Genomic DNA, 17,851 nt, shown 5'->3' on the forward strand with positions numbered 1-17,851 from the left:
GAATGGAAAGGAGAATACTTATTCTTGATTTTCACAATCAGCTTTCTGGGCAATTAACTTAAGCAGAAGGGTGTAGAATATGTGTCTCCTTGCTGTGGAAACATGTATTTTTTTCATTAGCTTTTCATTGGACAACCTGCATGAATTGGTGGCTCTTGCATTTCATCTGTTGTTAGCATTCTACTTCCTCTGTGCTTTTATTTATCTAAAATATTTTTATCTTTTTTGTTTGCATATTTTACAGAAAAAAAAAACCATTTTAAAGTACCTTCAACAGATTTTTTTTCGCTTGTGAGATACCATTTATAGGTTAACTTTAAAAATATTTTTATTATTGTAAATAGCAGTTGTAAAGCATAGCATTTTCTCTAGAACTGTAGATGGGTGTTACTGTTAACAGAATCAATTATGTCAGAATCAGCTGCAATCCCTAAAGCCTAATGGCAAAGTCATTTAAATAAACAAATAAAAAAGACAAGTGCACATTGTGGTGAAGTTTTTCTTCTCTTCCTAATGTGACATTATGTACAAAATTATATGCAAACATACATTTTTTGTAGTGTCAGTTTTTCAGTATGACTTAGAAGGTGCTATAAATTTCATCCTCCAGTGTATTTTTCAGGTTCACCTGTGGTTTTTCAGCTCATACCTGGAAGCTGTAATACAGCTGTCTTTGACATCCCAGGGAAAGGTACAATATGTTGGCTGTGTCTCTCAGAAATTATTTCAGAATGGTTTTTGATTTGCAGGAGGGAAGTTCTCAGAAGTGCCCTGGCTTCCTTGGCTGCCTGTGGCTGAAAGTTGAGGGAGGATGATTGCTGGGCACCCCACATCAGCATGGTGTCTTGAGCAGCAAGTGAGCATCAGGCCCAAATTCCAATGCTCTCTCTTCCTTTAAATTTCCATGCAAATTCTTAGCAATGAACATGTGGGCAAGAAAAAAAAAAAAAACAAACAAAAACCTTCTGCCTGTGCTCAAAGTCCCAACCAATATTTTATGGCACTCCAGAGGACTATTCTCACCAATTACTTTTTTTAACCTTAGGGGCTTGAGAAGTATGAAATTATATTGAAATTCCTTTCAGTTCATTGGAATAAAGAGAATCTTGACATATTAAGATCTAAAAGTTAAAAACGCTATTTGGAAAAAAAAAAATAAAAAATGTTGCTTTCAAAAGGTCTTGATGCCTACTAAAATGATCTTATTTGAAAAAAACCCAGGAAACACTTCAAAACTCAAAGACAGATGTTAAATCTTAAAGGATTCATATGTAATTTATTCAAAACATTAAATTTACTGTATGTAGTATAATTTCAGAATGTACATTAAAGATGTGTTGTGAAATCTCATTCCTACCTGCTGAATGGCTGCCAAGTTTGGTAGTGCAAGAACATTTTGTTGTTTTACCCCTTCAGCACAATTCTGCATTCAATTTTTAAATGTCCATAAAAACTGTAAAACCCTCAAAATGCCAGATTGGAGCAATAAAAACTTTGAAAGTCACAGTGCAACAGTTTTGGGTTTTTTTAATAACTCTCTGGGAACAGGATTGAAAATCTTAGTTCCAAACATACTCAAGTTTAGAGCTGCTAGCTTCTACGTTTGGAACTTCATTTTCCTCTCTAAAACTGTGTCTGTTAAGTGTAAAGCAAATGGATATTTTGTGGCATTTAGAAATCCTTGCAGAAGACAGAGGGAAATGCACGGGTGGATGGGTAGCTGGCATTTTTGAAAGTTCAGTCTTGGGCAGAGTCCTGTGTCATTTAAATCAGTGGAGTGACCCAACACTGAGGGTTTTTTAAAAGTCTTAGTAACTCTTCTTCTTAGGATTCTTCTCTAATATGGCTAATTTATTTTCTTTTATCATATTAGCTCTAACAATTTTCAACAACTGTTTATTTGCATAATCAGTAAATAAGATGAATAAAACTTTGGCTGCTTCTTGACTTGGCAGGGTATGTACTTCTCACGTTTTTATATACTTCAGGCTAGTATATTTGGAATAAAATTAAGTTGACATCAGCTCCTTGAAGCCATATAAAGCTTCAGATATTACTTGGTTTAAGTACAGAATTATATATCTATCAGGGGATCTCAGTTCTGACTGAATTCCAAAGCCTGGAAAATTCAAGCATGATTTTATGTTTATTTCCATACATTTCGCAGTGCTTACTTTATAATAAACTGTAATTTTTAAACTGTGGATGAACAGTAAAAGCTGATTCTGAACAAATGAAAACACACATGATGTTATTTCCAGGAAAATTGGCTGTTACATGTGGCAAAAAAAACTTGGAGGCAAAATAATGCAGTGACTGTAGCCAATTAGTAAAGTTGTCCATATGGTGCTGGACTTCTTCTATGAGCTGCTGGCCTATCACTTCTTCTGAAAGCCTAACCAGAATGCCTTAAATCCTCAGAAACCAACTTTTCCTCTTTTCTTGTGAGCCAGAAGGGGGAGCTATATTAAAAGGAAGCCCCTTTTTAATAATTTACTCTAATTTTTCATTTAGAGAATGATAGTTTCCAAAGATATTTGTCAGGAGCCTATTGGCAAGATCGGCAGCTCCAGCAGGAATGGCTGCAAGGATGGGGGTCATGACTCTGTGGAAAACAAGGAAAATGGCTCCTGGGAAGCAGAGACAGGAATAAATCTTCCCTAAGTGGCTTTACATATTTGCTGGAAGCAAGGATGTCATTATACCAAAGCATGCCTTAAAACTGGTAACCATCAAAACCACCACTAGCTCTGCGGCTGCTAATTTGCTGCTAATGTCTTGCTGATGTGCTGCTCCGTGGCTGCATTCTTTCTTTGGGTTTACAATCCCGACACTTCCTTTATGGCCTCTTTAAATTCAGCTTTTGGAATCCAACGTGCAGAGCTAATTAGGCAGGCTGTAAGACACCCTTGCCAAACAAGTCAAAACATTCTGAAGCCATTCCATGGCTGGACTTGATGTGAACAGTAAGGCGATATTGCTCACGTTTGTTGACATATATTATTATGGTTATTGCCATTTTACCCCACGTCCCCAGAGTATTGTTTAAATACATGATACAAGAGATGAAAGCAAGCAGATAGTGAAAAAAGGGGGAGAAAAGGAAATACCATGTAGTTGTTAGTTTTTGGCATTGTGTAATTAAACCATCTTCTTTAATGTTATTTTTGCCAGTATCTAATTAGCAGAGCCATCTGCCTAAGATGCTGGACCATCTGTCTGGAATACTGTTCTGTTCATTTCTTGGTTCTTGACTAATTAACTTCTTTCTCTATGAAATGTAATAGTACATTCTGTTTCTACATTTCTAAGTCCATATATAGATATATATATATATATTAATGCATACCTGTCTGCCTGTATATGTTTTGAATATCTGTGCAGCTACGGGAACATAGTTCTCCCAGGAGGTCTGATTGTACTGTTATGTGTGCAGCTTTCACTGCAGGTGAAAGCCACGCTTTTTTTGTTGCCCTTTCAGTAAAACTAATGCATCTCTCACTTAAATAATTCTAATTGGCCAGTCCTTTATTGACTGTGTTGAAATTTAAAATTTCCTGTCTACATTTACTAATTAATGTTAGAATTATAGATAAGGGGCCGTATTAAAGTTAAGAACATAGGGCTCTGGGGTTTTTTTTCCTATTATATTTTGTAATTTTTCTGGAAAATTATGTGATAATTTAGGTTGGAGAGGATCTCCAGATGTCTTGCCTGGGGACTTCCTTTGTAGCTGCATGTTGGGCATGTAAGAGAATCCCTTGACAGTTACTTCTGTGAAATTTATTTACTGTTTCTACACTTTCCATGTTTCTCTTTTAGTGTTCTTCAAAGGGGTTTAGATAAATAAGTTTAAATTAGAGATAGTATTTCAGCCTTTGTTGGAGTTAATTTCTTTGCAGTTACTTAGTTTAACTTGCTGAAGATACAGTAGTTTAACTTCTAACTGAGGCTCTCACTCTTCATACAGAGAAGTTACTAAAATATATCTGTTGTTCCAAAGAATATTATTTATTTCAAGAACGTAATTTTTAACTTAACATATATGGGTGTTGAATGTTATAATTTTGAAGATAATAGTTTCATTACATATTCTTGAGTTGGCACTTTTTTTATTTTCTGGCTGAAATTTCTCTCCTCCTACTACCCCTTTAAAATGCCAGGAGAGATTTCATCTGAAGTTTTGATGTTCTTTACAAACATCAATGTTTAAAACACGCAGTTATTTACAATTGAGATTTTTCAAAAAGCTGCCTGCCACCAGTTTGAAACTTGAGTTCAAGCTTAGAGTTAAGTGTGCACCAAACCCTTGGTTTTGTTCAGTCTGATTTTATGTCAAATCTGTATGGCCCTTTGTGGTTCAGGCATTTTTTTTTTAACCAAAGAAAACAATATGTGTTCCAAAGTGAACTGTGAGAACCTCATCAGAGTACACAGGGTTAAGTTCAAGTTGTCTTTCATGTGCAGTCTTTAGAGTTGCTCACATTGACTTTTTGTTAAAAATCTCACTACATTACATAAATAAGGGGTTTTTTATGTATAAAAGAATGTATTTCTGAAGGAGAATGGGAAATTAAAACCACACTAAGTCAAGACATTAAATTTATAGGGGTACTTGAAAGACTATATCAATCATAGGATTTATAATATCCTTGTCATGGTAAATTTTGTTCGCTAGCAAGAAACAAACTGATGTGCCACCTTAAACTTATGCACCTGTGTTCTTTGTAGAGATGTGTAGTAGCAGCTGTTTATGACCTGTCCTTATTTTCTCTGACACTGACTTTCAAACCCCTGTTTACTCTTTCCCCAGAGTGAACAAACTTGAGTGTCTGTAAATTGGTTCAATGAACTTTGTTGCCAGCTTAAGTAGAATTATAATATTAATTAATACCAGTACACTGAATGCTGCAGGTTGTATTTTGAATGTCAAAGCTGAAGGTTCTTGTTAAAAAAGATAGAAAAAAATATATCCTAACAGGATAAACCTCACCTATATAGATCTTCATAGTGCATCAAATATCCAACATGGTTTGCATGTCATATCTGCACTCCTCCTCTGAACTTCATGGAAATGTCATCAATCAGTATTAAGCAGGAGAATGTGTCAATTTAAGGGAAGCACTGGAGAGCAGTGATATCTGAAAACATGGTTTTGCACTTGCTTTCTAGGATAATGCAGTCCATATGTGTCCATCTAGTATTTCAGAATGACAATTTTCAAGTCATAATCTTCTAATGCCAAAACCCACATTGTTATTATTCTGTTGGGACATTTTGTTTTGTCTTTGTGTGCTGAAGATTCAGGACATATTTTTCTCATTTTTTTCCCACATTGAAATGACGTTTATCTTAAAGAGTTTTCTACCTGTTTTCCTCCTGTATAGAAGCAGTAGACTGTGTTGAATATCTGAATTTCTATTTTGTGGGAAACTCCCCTGAATTTCCTGAAGATTAGAAGGAAAAAAGAAAGCAAGCTTTGTATAGAAATGTTTGCCTGCATTACTGAACTATGTGGGAGCCTTAGGAACCAAAGTACAACAGATTGAACTACTCAGCTCTCTTCAGATGCCTTTGTGCTCTGTTTGCAGCCTCCTCTATTGTTATCTCCTCTAGCAGGGGAACCAAGGGCACTTGGTTTCAAAGGTGGGACTTAGCTTTGTTACCAGTGTGACTGCATTTATTTCTTGTCCACTTAGTATTAAACCTTTTTAGCAGATGAATAGGGCTTTCCCAGAGAGTTGGCCATTTGGTTAACTTGCAAGTAAATATATTTATATCTAGTTGTAGCAGTTTCTTCTGTTTGGGCTCTTGTAGGTGCTGTTAACTATTATATCCAGAAATATCATGTAATGTTTTAATATTTCACATCCTTCTCCTTCAAATTAATTTTACTGTGGACTTAGAACCAAAACTGGGTATTTTGTCACTGAAAATTGATTTATTGATAAACATTTTGTATTTAATGAAATCTTTTTCCTTCTGTTTGTGTTTGACATGTTTTTCTCAGTTCAGTTTTGGCAAGAACTTGACTTCAAACCTTCCTTTTAAGTACAGTAAATTCACGAATACAAGCCGCACTGACTATAAGCCGCATCTCTGGGTGTTGGCAAATATTTTGGTTTTTGTCCATAGATAAGCCGCACACGAATATAAGCCGCTCTGTCGTTCGCAGCGAGGACCTGCGTGCAATTAGTAACAGAACCACGGGAGGGCGGGGTTTACTGGCTGATCTAAGGCTGTGCAGGCTCGGCCCGCTAGGGGCCGCTGACGGGGCCAGGTGGTCCAGCACGGTGCTGCAGCTCGGGGCCGGCCGCCGCTGCCACTGGGCTCGGTCACCCCGGGTCGGCACTGCCCCGCGGTGGCAGGCAGGGACGGAGCTTCCCCTGCTCCTACGGCAGCGGCGGCGGGCGGGGAGGGAGCTTTCCCGCGCCCGTGGCGCCGGCGGCGGGCGCGGACAAAGCACCCCGTCGGCTCCCCGAGCCGCGGCAATGGCTGCGCGGGGCTCCCGTCGGCTCCCCGGGCCGCAGCAATGGCTTGCGCGGGGCTCCTGTCGGCTCCCCGAGCTGCAGCAATGGCGGCGGGCGCTTCCCTCCCCCTCCCTGGGCCGCAGCAATGGTGGCGCCGGCTTCCCCCCCCCTCCCCGGGCTGCAGCAATGGCGGCGCGGGCTTCCCCCCACCTCCCCGGGCCGCAGCAATGGCGGCGCCGGCTTCCCCCCCCTCCCCGGGCCGCAGCAATGGCGGCGCCGGCTTCCCCCCCCCTCCCCGGGCTGCAGCAATGGCGGCGCCGGCTTCCCCCCCCCTCCCCGGGCCGCAGCAATGGTGGTGCGGGCTCCCCCCCCCCCTCCCCGGGCCGCGGTAGGGGCGGCCCGGGTCCCCCCTCTCCTCCCCGGGCCGCGGCAATGGCGGCGCCGGGCCCCCCCCGTCTCTCCCCTGGGCTGTGGCAGAGGAGGAAAGAGAGCTCTCCCGCCTCTCTCCCCGCCCCCCGTGCTTCCTACAGGGAGCCAGGCTCCACCCGCGGTGCAACAAAGTAGCGATTTGTAACAATCGCAAAATGCCGACTTTGCAGCTGCTCGGCTCAGCACTCTGGCAGGCACTTCTGAGGTTGTATTAGCCGCTCCTGATTATTAGCCGCATTTCTGGTTTAGGAGCAAAATCTTAGTCAAATTGGTGCAGCTTGTATTCGTGAAATTACTGTACCCATATTTCACTCTCTTTCTACTCTGACCTCCTCCTGGTAACTAACCCTTGCATTTCTCTGGGCATTCGAAATTTTTTGTGTTGTTCAGAGATAACATATTCAGCACTTGTATCTAGTGCCGTGTAACATGGAGGTTCAGTGTGTCCTAATGGATTGATTAGGAATTCAGCTGGTCATCCTACAATCTCTGTTATGGATGTGAATTTCTTTTTGCATTACTGAGTCAAAAGAGTCAGGTCATTGCTGCTTTTTTATCTAACTCAGCATGAGATTTCTTTTACACTACTAAATACAGTTTGTTATAAATTCTAGGGTGATTCACAAGTGTATTCTTCCAGAAGTTTTCAATATATTTCCCTATACATAGTTGTTTAGTATTGGAAAAGCAAATGCTGTAACAAGGAAGGATTAGGGTGGAGAAAGAGAAGTAATTACATTATTTTTCATAAGTCATGGTTTTTTTTCTTGAAGTGAAAAATGTTCATTCTTGGGCTTGTTGAAACACAAATGCTCTGAAAGGCATTTCCCCCTTTAATTTAACTAGGCTTTCACCCTATTATTAATTAGACAGCCTGCTTGCTATTATTACAGTCTCCATTAAAAGACAGGTACAAAATATTTCCTATATTGAATCTGGATAAATGGTCTTTCATTATTTCCTTGTAAATAAAAATGAAAGGCTGTGGTTTCAGTAATTAGGCAGCAGTGGTTACTTCAGAAGTCTCAATTCTTCTTGATAAAATGTGAAGTGCTTTGTGGCATTTTTATCTATTTTTATCTATATGGATGTGCACTGTTGAGGTGAAAAAATGCAGCCTGATTTAAAATGCTCTTTGACTACACAGCATATACAGCCATTCAAATATGTACATGTATTGGCACATTAACACTAAGCATGCAGCCTGCTCCACTGAACAGCAAAGTTTGTAAGTCATAGCTGCTGAATGTTAAATATGGAAATAACTGGAATTAACTCATGCAGTGAAACTGTAGTAATGCAGACTAGGCATTACAGTCCTGACATAAATCTGTTGAAGCAGTGAGACAGCTCAAAAAATGAGGATAAATTGCTTCTGCTTTGCAGTGCACTGTTTCACTGTTGTCTTGTATGTCTCTGCCCATTGCTTCTTTCTCTGAATGGATGTTTTAGTACTTCTGATTAGTGCTGCACTCATACCTTTAGAGACTAAAATCTCCATTTGATGCTTGAGATAAATGCTTCAAAAAGTTCAACAGGGCACACTTTCCCACAGAGAAAGTTTTCTCAGAAGAGCTGACCTCAGATGCTGTGGTGATGCAGCTCGACTCAGCTGGAAAAAGAGGTTCAGCCTTTCTGTGTGTTCCTCTCTCTGCTTACCCTCAAAAAAGAAAAAAATAAAGGAGGCTAAAGAGTATCAAACGTAACTGTGATTGTTTCTGCTGTAGTGATTGGTACAGTGAATCATGACGTTGGCCATCTCTCTTTTGGATTAATGAAAAACCTTCAACGGTAAAGCTACATTTCTAAGGAGAAAACTCTTAAGAGGCATTTATAGACAGGATCATTGACAGCTAATCATCAGTATAGCCGAAACACAACACAAACATGGGCTTAGATAGCTCAGAGGCTGTCGAAGATTTTTGTGTTACCTGCATTTCTAACAAATTCCTTTTGGTTGCAGGCAGTGGAGTGGCAATGTGATGAAGCTACTAAACGAGCCTGTTACAGTAAAGGCAAATCAAAGGTAAGCATGACACATCTGTTCTGCATTAATAAAAATGTTATGCTAATAGCAGATGTAAGTCAGCGTATAAGTCCCTACCTTATGCATTTTTACTGTCTTCCTTTCTGAAGAGAGATGTAGGAGAGGAGTCTGCCACTGATGTGTAAGCAAAGAAATAAAGAATAGGGGGCATGGGGTGAGAGATACAGTCGCGGGATTCCTGTCTGAAATGCCCACCAACATTAGTTTCCAACAATTTACTGTTTTGACACCAAGGTTAAATGTATGTCATATGTAGTGAACTGTATTCTCACTTCATTTTCTGTGCTGTAAATCTTGAACCACTGTGTAGTTACTTTGTAAAATTCTCAGTTTATATCCTGTGTTTAAGATGCAGTATTATTAACTTTTTTATTTCCTATCTAGTGGTGCTATGAAGAAAACAATATTAAATTCACTGAGTTCTTAGACATTGAACTTGATGTATTTTTGTATTTAAAACCAATTCTTTATCTGGCCAACTGCAATTTCTATTATTCAGTATAGGCATATGTAATGCTAAGATGGAACCTTCGGCTGTCCCAACCTGAAGCTAGTTATCAAATTAATTATAAAAGCAATTAGGATTGCATGCAATTTATGTTTTCAATTTTTATACTGTTTAATGATAAAGTTAATTGAGCTATAACATAAAGGGAGAACACATCAAGAGTGGTAAGTTCCAAAGAGCACACTTTTATTCAGCAGAATGTGTTGCTTACATTATTGTTATGCAAAACGCAAAATATAAAGCTTAAAAAACATATTCCAAAAGCTCTGTCATCTAGTAGAGAAGTAATCTCTTCTGCATAATTATCTAATCACTGGCTTTCATATTTGTCCCAATAAACAATATACTCTTTTTTCACTAAGTGCTGGATAATAAAATTGAAGTGTTTGACTGTACATTTGAGATTAAAGAGGAAGAATGGCCTCACTTCTGAAGCAGGACCATGTTACACTGTGAGGTATAGAAAAGAAAGAAAGGACTTTTGGAACCTCATATTTTAAGCTAATGTTTAATTTTCTAAGTTGTTATTTTTCCCTAGAAAACTTATGCTTCGATATGTAATGTATCCCTCAAGCCTTTTTCCTTAGCTTTCAGATGACAGTACTTGGAAGCAAGGAAATATGCTCAAGCATCAATAGAGTAGTCACAATGCATTGATCAAGGGGGCATGTACAGTAGAAATATTCTGGTAGGAATGCTGTGTGTAATTACACATGTATGGCTTTGTTTCACAGTGATTTTCCAAGTTTAAGGCTGTGAGAATAACATTCAACTTGTCTGAAAGTCACAGTGCAGTGACTGTGATCTAACATGATGTATGGAAGTTATTGCAAATTCGAGGCTATAGCAGTGTACAATGCTGTTACCACATTTGATTCAACAGCATAAAGCATCTGTTTCTGCTAAATAATTTTGCTAGGAGAAAGGCACAACACTGGTGATATACATTTAAGAAAGGGCCTTAGTGTAGTTTTATATTCATGCAGAGTTTCATTTATGCTCATCACACCCTTTTGAGGAAGATGATGATTGGAAGTTAAGCTGTTGCTGTAAAACTATATATATGCAATTCAAATAATGACCTCTGAGATTATGTCTTGGTATTGTTATTATTTGTCTATAGATTTCATTTGTACCCATAGCCATGTTCCTCATTCACCATCTAGAGGAGGAGTATAATCTTTATACTTTATTACATTCAAAAGAAGTCCTGGGAGTAAATACTTCTCTTCTTATTGTTACCATTTGGGTTGGATTTTTTGGGGGCTATTTTTTTGGTGTGCAAATTTGTTACCTGAAAACTTCATATGGGAGTAGCTGGAGAATGCAGAGATACTGTTTGAGAAAGCCTACCCAGCTGGAATGACAACTTTCTTTTTGAACTTTTCATGCCTCTTTTGTTTTCAGGGATGTGGTCAAGGTTAAATTCAAGGATAAATTTATGACCAGAGAAAGGATAGTCAAATGATGTTTGTCTTTTATTGCCTTATTTCCAAGACTAAAGCAAGATCCTTTACTCTCTGTAGATGGAGATGCATACAGAACCTTCCCTTGGAAAAACTGGGAATCATCAGATCAGGAGGAATTCATTCCAGTCCTACATTGTCCCTCTAGAAGAAATCTCTTTGCAAACACAATTCCAGTTACTGTTATCAGAAAAACTTGTTTGCTTTCCCATGGTATAAATAAATGCAGCCCAAATTGCAGAGTTTCTGGGGGTTGCATTTCTGCAATATTTCTCAGGTGAATTCAGATTTCAGGGCAGGCACATGAAACTGTAGGAAGACACAGGAAAGGCTGGAGTCAAAATATGTTAAGGCCAGCCCAGAGATGTCTCCAGCAAAGGAGGGTTGCAGGGATGGCTGTGGGTAGGTTGTTCATTCAAATCCTGGTTTCTCTAGAATCTCTGCTGACCACGGAGCAGCATGAGGGCAATAAGTTCAGGTGGCAAAACCTCAACTCATTGCTTGAAAGTCACTTTAACTGATGGAGCGCATGCCCTGAAACCCAAAGGTGGTTTTCAACCCTGAAGCAGGTCAAGTAGTTTTGAGATAATGGTCAGTGAAACACAATTCGTTTTTTGTTCTTTCGGGAGAAGCTGCATGGAATTTTTGCCTGTGGCTGTTATCAGTTGTTCTGAGGTTTATACTTTAGGAGCCAATGAAAGAAAAGAGCTGAAGGGGAAAATATATAGGGACATCTGTCACATTTGACAGTGTAATGCACACTTGACTTTTGAAGGCTGATGTTTGTTACTCAGAATCCAGACATGTATCTACCAATTTAAGCTTTTGCCTAAAATAGCTAATGGATCCAAGATTGAGCCATGCAAAATTATGTCTTGTGGCCAGCATGCATTAGCATGAAGAAGTCTAAAATACCAGATATGATTAAGAGAATAAATTTGCCTATTCATACTGACACTTGTGGTAGAGAATGTTAGAAAGAAAAAATATTAATACACTTGGTGAGAATGAAATAAACCAATGAGAGGTTAAAAATAATAATGCTAATTGAAATTAAGTCCCATCTCTAGCTTATTTAAGATTCTAATGGCTGGGTCTGTTAGTATCTGAACCTTCAATAAAAGTATTTAAAAATTAAACACAGCTATGTTTAAAATGTTAACCTATACATGAAATATTGCTGCAAGTGGGTAATTACTTTGCACTCAGATTTACTTGGTCTTTCAAGGTAGTCTGAAATAACAACCTAACCTGCTTGGCTGGTGAATTGTTTCTAATAGTCACATTTTTTTCAGATACGCTGATACGAAAGTAGAAATTACATCATAAATCTATTTCTTTATTTCAGATACATTTTTATAGCCAAATAGGAAAGTATATGACATAAAGATGAACTGGAGAATAAGACTACATAAAAGATGGCTACCAAACACAATACCACCCCTGACCTAAAAAATACTTTACTTTGAAGTTCTTTGTCACTTCTACAACATACATCTCATCTTTGCATGTGTCAGAAGTGAATCAGTACAGCCAAACTTGACTTCAGAGCTAGAAAAGTATCTCTGAACAATTGAAGTGACTAAATAGTGAAGTCCTTTTTCAGTATATTTTTGAGAAGTGATAGTTTTATTCACAACCAATTTTTAAAATTTTTATTTTGTATTAATGTGGATATTTTTTCAAATTAAAAAAGTAACCAGTTTTAAAATTTTATTCTTTCATTTTCCATTTTTTGCACTGCGTTCCCGACAAAAATTCCATGTGAGATGTCTTATTTGCCCTGTTGCAGTATGGATTGTTGTCAAGTTGGCACAGGACTTGGGAACATTAAAGAAAGAATCTTGTGATTCCCAAGAATGTCAGAGTTTAAGAAATTAGCATTATTTTTGAACAAAATGAGTGGGTGATCAGCGTGCAAGTAATTTGGAAATAAGACTATTTCAGAGAACTCTGGAATATGAAGAGGAGAGGTTGGATTGGTTGTAATGTCAGACCCCACTTATTTTTCCTACACATACATTCCATGCCTTGTTGCAAAGGGCAGGATTGAAACAGACCAATGAATAAATTACTATCTTACATTCTGTGAACTTCCTTGAGCACCTTTCCAATGAAAAACCAAAACCAATCCCCAAAAGGTTGTCTTTGAGTTTAGGGTTAGTTTTTTTTGGGTTTTTTTCGGTGATGGAGTTAAAGCAGTCTGATACAAGGAAACTGCCAAAACTACCAACACTGCCAAGTTGTGAAATAAATACTGTTTAATGGCTTGTTGCATTGCCCAACTTGGTTATATCATTATGTATTAGCTTCTTTGTGGTTTAAAGAATATTAGGATGACAGTTTTATAAAGTTCAATATAAAAACTTCATATTTTTTACCCAACAGGAATCAAATCTTACTTCTAGGATATTTGTCTCTTGCTCTAAAATGCTCAAAAGGAAACATTTAAAAGCTACTTTTTCATAAGAAACTAATGCAAATGTGAGTTTGAGAGATATTTTTTCTAAGAGGTAGTTTCTTTCCTGAGATTTTAGAGGATTTTTTGAGTTTATTTTTAACTAGACTTTTATGAGGAAAAGTATAGAAGATAAATTCTTTAAGTTTTCTCAGAGACCTTTAAGTTATTTTCCCAATCTTCTTTTGCAGTATATTTTGTGCCTGTTCAATTTATTCAGGATTATATTTGTTGTCTTCCAGGATGAGAGTCTATTTTCAAGATAAACAAGCAATCCATTTAATATAATTGTAGGTCAGATAATGGGACTTCTGTGCTATTACTATTGAATGGATTTACTTACATGATTTCACTTAATATTGGCTGGAATTGCTCAACTGTATTTTCATAAGGCCTTTTTCAGACTTTTTATGAGACTATCTTGTGGTGAATGCTAGAGAGCCTTCAAATATAAGTTTCCAGGAAACTTTATTTTCTCCGAACATATTGTTGATCATTTTATTGGATATGGACATTGACTTTTTTTCAAGAAAAGTTTTTGAATTTTTCCTCACACAGTTGTGGGAGATTTTTAGTGTTGCAGGACAAAGCTTTCTGTTTGAATTTACAGTAGAAATTGCTGTTGATTTGTAGCTCATGAAATGATAGATATGAACATCATAAAGCCTTTATCCATCCTAATGGGGTAAGAAACTTGTCAAATTATTCCTCAGGGTGAGCATCTTTGTATTGTGGTAATGTGGTATTTGAGAAACTTTGAATTAATAGGAAAGGAGATGCTTTGAATAAAACAGGGTAAATTATGAAATTAGTAGTAGCAAATCCTCATTTGAACATCTCAATAGTTTTATTTTCACTAGTCTCATTATATTTTTGTTACTAACAACTTGTTCTTCCTCGTTTTCCTCACAACTTCCTTCCTTGGCCAAATCTGTCTTTGAAGTCATATTCTGATCTCCTGTGACAGTACTGTATTATTTAAGTCAGCATCTATCAGATCGTCTATCTGAACTATCAGTTCAAAATTTAGCAAAGCCTTTGACATATATCCTCAGAGAAAATCTTTAGTACTAGAGAGGTTTATTGTTATCCTATTAAGAACTTTTCAGAAAGTCTGATGGATGCATTGTGTGTGAATGAGAAATCTGTGCATATTATGACTGCTAGCTCAGGTATGCTTAAGCATTGTTTACCTTGAATGTTTCTGTATGGATAAATAACTCTGGAAAGCAAAGTGTTATTAGTATCTTCTGTACTTTTCAGTTTCGCTGAATATATTCTTTCTTTTCTCTGTGGCAGGAGGAATGCCAGAACTATATTCGAGTTCTTCTTGTTGGAGGCAACCATCTCTTTACCTGTGGAACCAACGCATTCACCCCAATCTGCACCAATCGCACGGTAAGAGCTAAAAGGTTTTGCCCCTCAAGCTAAAGTCCCCGTTCTGAGCCAGCAGATTAAAAGGCGGAGCATGTTGTGGCTGAGAACTGGCTATTTGGGTATTGATGGGTGACCTGATGTGTGAAAGGCTGGTTTAGCTGGTGGCAGGCCAAACAGGAGAGCTATCCAATCTCTTTTTGCAGTCTTTTCCTCAGCTATGGGAGACACATAGCTATGAGCAGCTCAGTTTCTCCTACATGCCAATTTTTATAAATCTTGGGTGTTTATTGTCTGTCAGATTTGATTGGCATCAATAGGTTTAGTTATAAAATGTGCATACTTGTATGTGTAGTTCTGGAGAAATGAGAGTACTTGTATTGGTGATTTCTGGCTGGTGAGAATGAGAAATCTTGACTGAGATCTGTCATTCTCAAAAAAATAGGCTCTGAAAAAGCCTAATTGCAGCATCAGTAATAGTCATAATAAGTATCAAATGTCACTGTTTAGACTAGGCTGCCTATTTGATTCAGGAGGGGAGAAGAATACAAAAATAGCTGTATTACTAAAAAACTCATTGGCAGATTTATTATATCTAAACTCATTGCACCTTTATTTTCAAATAGTATATTAACATCATGCAGTGGTTTATGGCTGAAAGTATTTGTGCTCCTAAATCAGTAATGATTCTGCTGACTTGGAAAGATCTTTTTCTTACTGTTATTTTTCATGTGAGGTTTTTTCCTAAAAGACACCAACTGAAAAAATAATAGGTTTTTTGTTGTTGTCTGCTATGGTGGCTTTATTGATTCTGGCAATGAGGTTTAGTTTTATTTTCCCTAATAACAATCTTTGCAGAGATAACTAATTTTTGTGCCCCTTCTAATAGAAAACATCTAGGCCTGGTGGATAATGACTGACATGCATGCTTTAAATATCAAAAGGACAAAAATGAGATCTGACAGCATTACAGTAAGACTTTCTGTATGAGACAACTTCAGATTGATGTAGAGGTTGGCTCATCACTATTGTACAATACTAAAGCAAATAACAGGTGTTTGTCATAGGATTTTGCTCAGATTGATGCAGCTTGGCTGAAATGATAATTTTTAGGTAATTTTAGTACCTTTTTCTAATTATTTTACAGTTAAGCAACTTGACAGAGATACACGACCAAATCAGTGGCATGGCTCGTTGTCCCTACAGTCCCCAGCACAACTCTACTGCTCTTCTCACTTCCAGTGGAGAATTATATGCTGCTACAGCCATGGATTTTCCAGGAAGGGATCCTGCTATTTATCGAAGTCTGGGGGCCCTTCCTCCTCTCCGAACTGCCCAGTACAACTCCAAGTGGCTGAATGGTGAGTGCTGATGGACTGTGGGATTCATCTTTTTAACTCATCATATTCATGGTATTGAAATTCCATTCTGAATATTTTTGGAATCTGAATGTTCTTGGAGTATTTTTTATTTAACTTTTAAATTATTTTACTTTTTAATATATTATTTTATTAGCGTAAGTATTATGTAAATATTAGTGTATATATTATTTTATATTATATATTAGTGCATATATTATTTTAGTAGTGTAAGCATTATGGAATTTAGTTAATATAGCTGAAGTTCGTAGATGTGCCCTTTAATATATATCATTTTTGCAGGCACAGGGATGAGATGCATATACAGTACATGGCAAAGCTGAGTCAGCTTTGAGCAGCAGTTTGCACTGAGCATTTTTTTTCTGAGTTCCTCAAAAACCTAAGGCAGGAAATAAACAGTTTAGAATGGACTGAATTTTCCTGACTTTCCCTGCAGGTCCCAGCCTTGACAAGTGGAAAAAGTTCAGCTTTCAAGCTGCTTAGGTGGCAGACTGACATTTTTGACACTTATTATAGCCAAAGGATAGGGAATTGTTTACAAAACATATCATATAATTGTGTTTAGCAGTCAATTTTGTGTCATGGATGTTAATCACGTGATGAGGATTTGCAGCTGGGAGGAGCTGTAAACAGATAGGTATTCCTGAGATGAGACAGACTGAGTTACCATTTTGCTTATTATCAAAAAAAGGAAGCAGATTCTTCTAAAATTAAAAATATTATTAAACCTAAAGTGTGAAGTTATGTATATTATAGTTTGCCCATGCCTGTTCCAGAGGAAAAAAAAAATCATAATACATATTACGTGATACAACACTCACTATTCCTACAGTACATTTCATGTTATGATGGGATTATTCTCATGTTGAAAATTAAATACAAATATAAATCCTGCTAGCTTCAGAACATTTGGTCAGCTGCAAGTAACACATTTTATTTCTCATTTATATTTATTCGCAGTTATATTCTCATATAATGTGAAAGCTGAATTGTACTGTTACGATTGATATATTTTATTTGAACAATGAACCCAACAGAGGTAGCTCACAGTAATTTGTGACCTTTTCTAAAGGTTGGATGATTTTAGAATGTTAATTAACAACAGCAAAAAAAATCTTTAATTGTGTGGAACATAACAGAATTATAGCAGTGCAAAAGAAGGGAGGGGAAAAATGAACTAATTGTGTATACATCCCTGTTCAGGCACCCTTTGTCCACTCAGCTTGGTATTGGAACTAATTGCTGTGCCACACCTGTGTGCTTTTGTCAAAGGGGAAAAATTCTTCACATAGAATTTGCAGCTTAACTGGATATTTTTATGCCAAAGGCACACTAAAATTCCCTCTAGGCTTCTCTAATTAATCATATTCACTGTATTCACATTTTGTGCATTAAAAGCTTCAGATGTACTTATACATTCTCCGTTAGAGTTCATTCTTCTGACTCAAAGCTGCTTATAATTAAGTTACCAGGACCCTGTAGCTTTTATCTTTGGGGAAGAAGAAAAAGATGAGTTTTGTAATTGGAGCTAGGTAAAGTAAGTCCAATAAAAGACTCAAAGCAGCGGAGTTGACTATATTAAAGGAAAGGGGAATATTTTCTAAGGTAGCTAGGAATGGGGGATTCATCTGCTTTTATGTCAATTTGCGTGCTTTTATGATTCAGTGCCAAGAAACTACATTAGTTTTTCAGTGCTTGGATTGAAGGGAAGATTTTGCTG

At 37.5% G+C, this 17,851-nt stretch overlaps 1 protein-coding gene across 7 annotated transcripts in view; it reads left to right on the forward strand.

Moving 5' to 3' along the window:
• Positions 1 to 17,851, forward strand: part of SEMA5A (semaphorin 5A) — a 334,133-nt gene that overhangs the window by 172,482 nt on the left and 143,800 nt on the right. For all 7 annotated transcript variants that reach the window (XM_033061171.1, XM_033061142.2, XM_033061134.1 and 4 more), the window contains 3 exons: positions 8,863 to 8,925; positions 14,678 to 14,776; positions 15,900 to 16,113. In XM_033061171.1, coding sequence (XP_032917062.1) covers positions 8,863 to 8,925; positions 14,678 to 14,776; positions 15,900 to 16,113 — 376 coding nt within the window. The remainder of the gene's footprint in view (positions 1 to 8,862; positions 8,926 to 14,677; positions 14,777 to 15,899; positions 16,114 to 17,851) is intronic.

Source organism: Catharus ustulatus, chromosome 1, assembly GCF_009819885.2.
Source record: "Catharus ustulatus isolate bCatUst1 chromosome 1, bCatUst1.pri.v2, whole genome shotgun sequence".
Taxonomy (NCBI): Eukaryota; Metazoa; Chordata; class Aves; order Passeriformes; family Turdidae; genus Catharus; species Catharus ustulatus.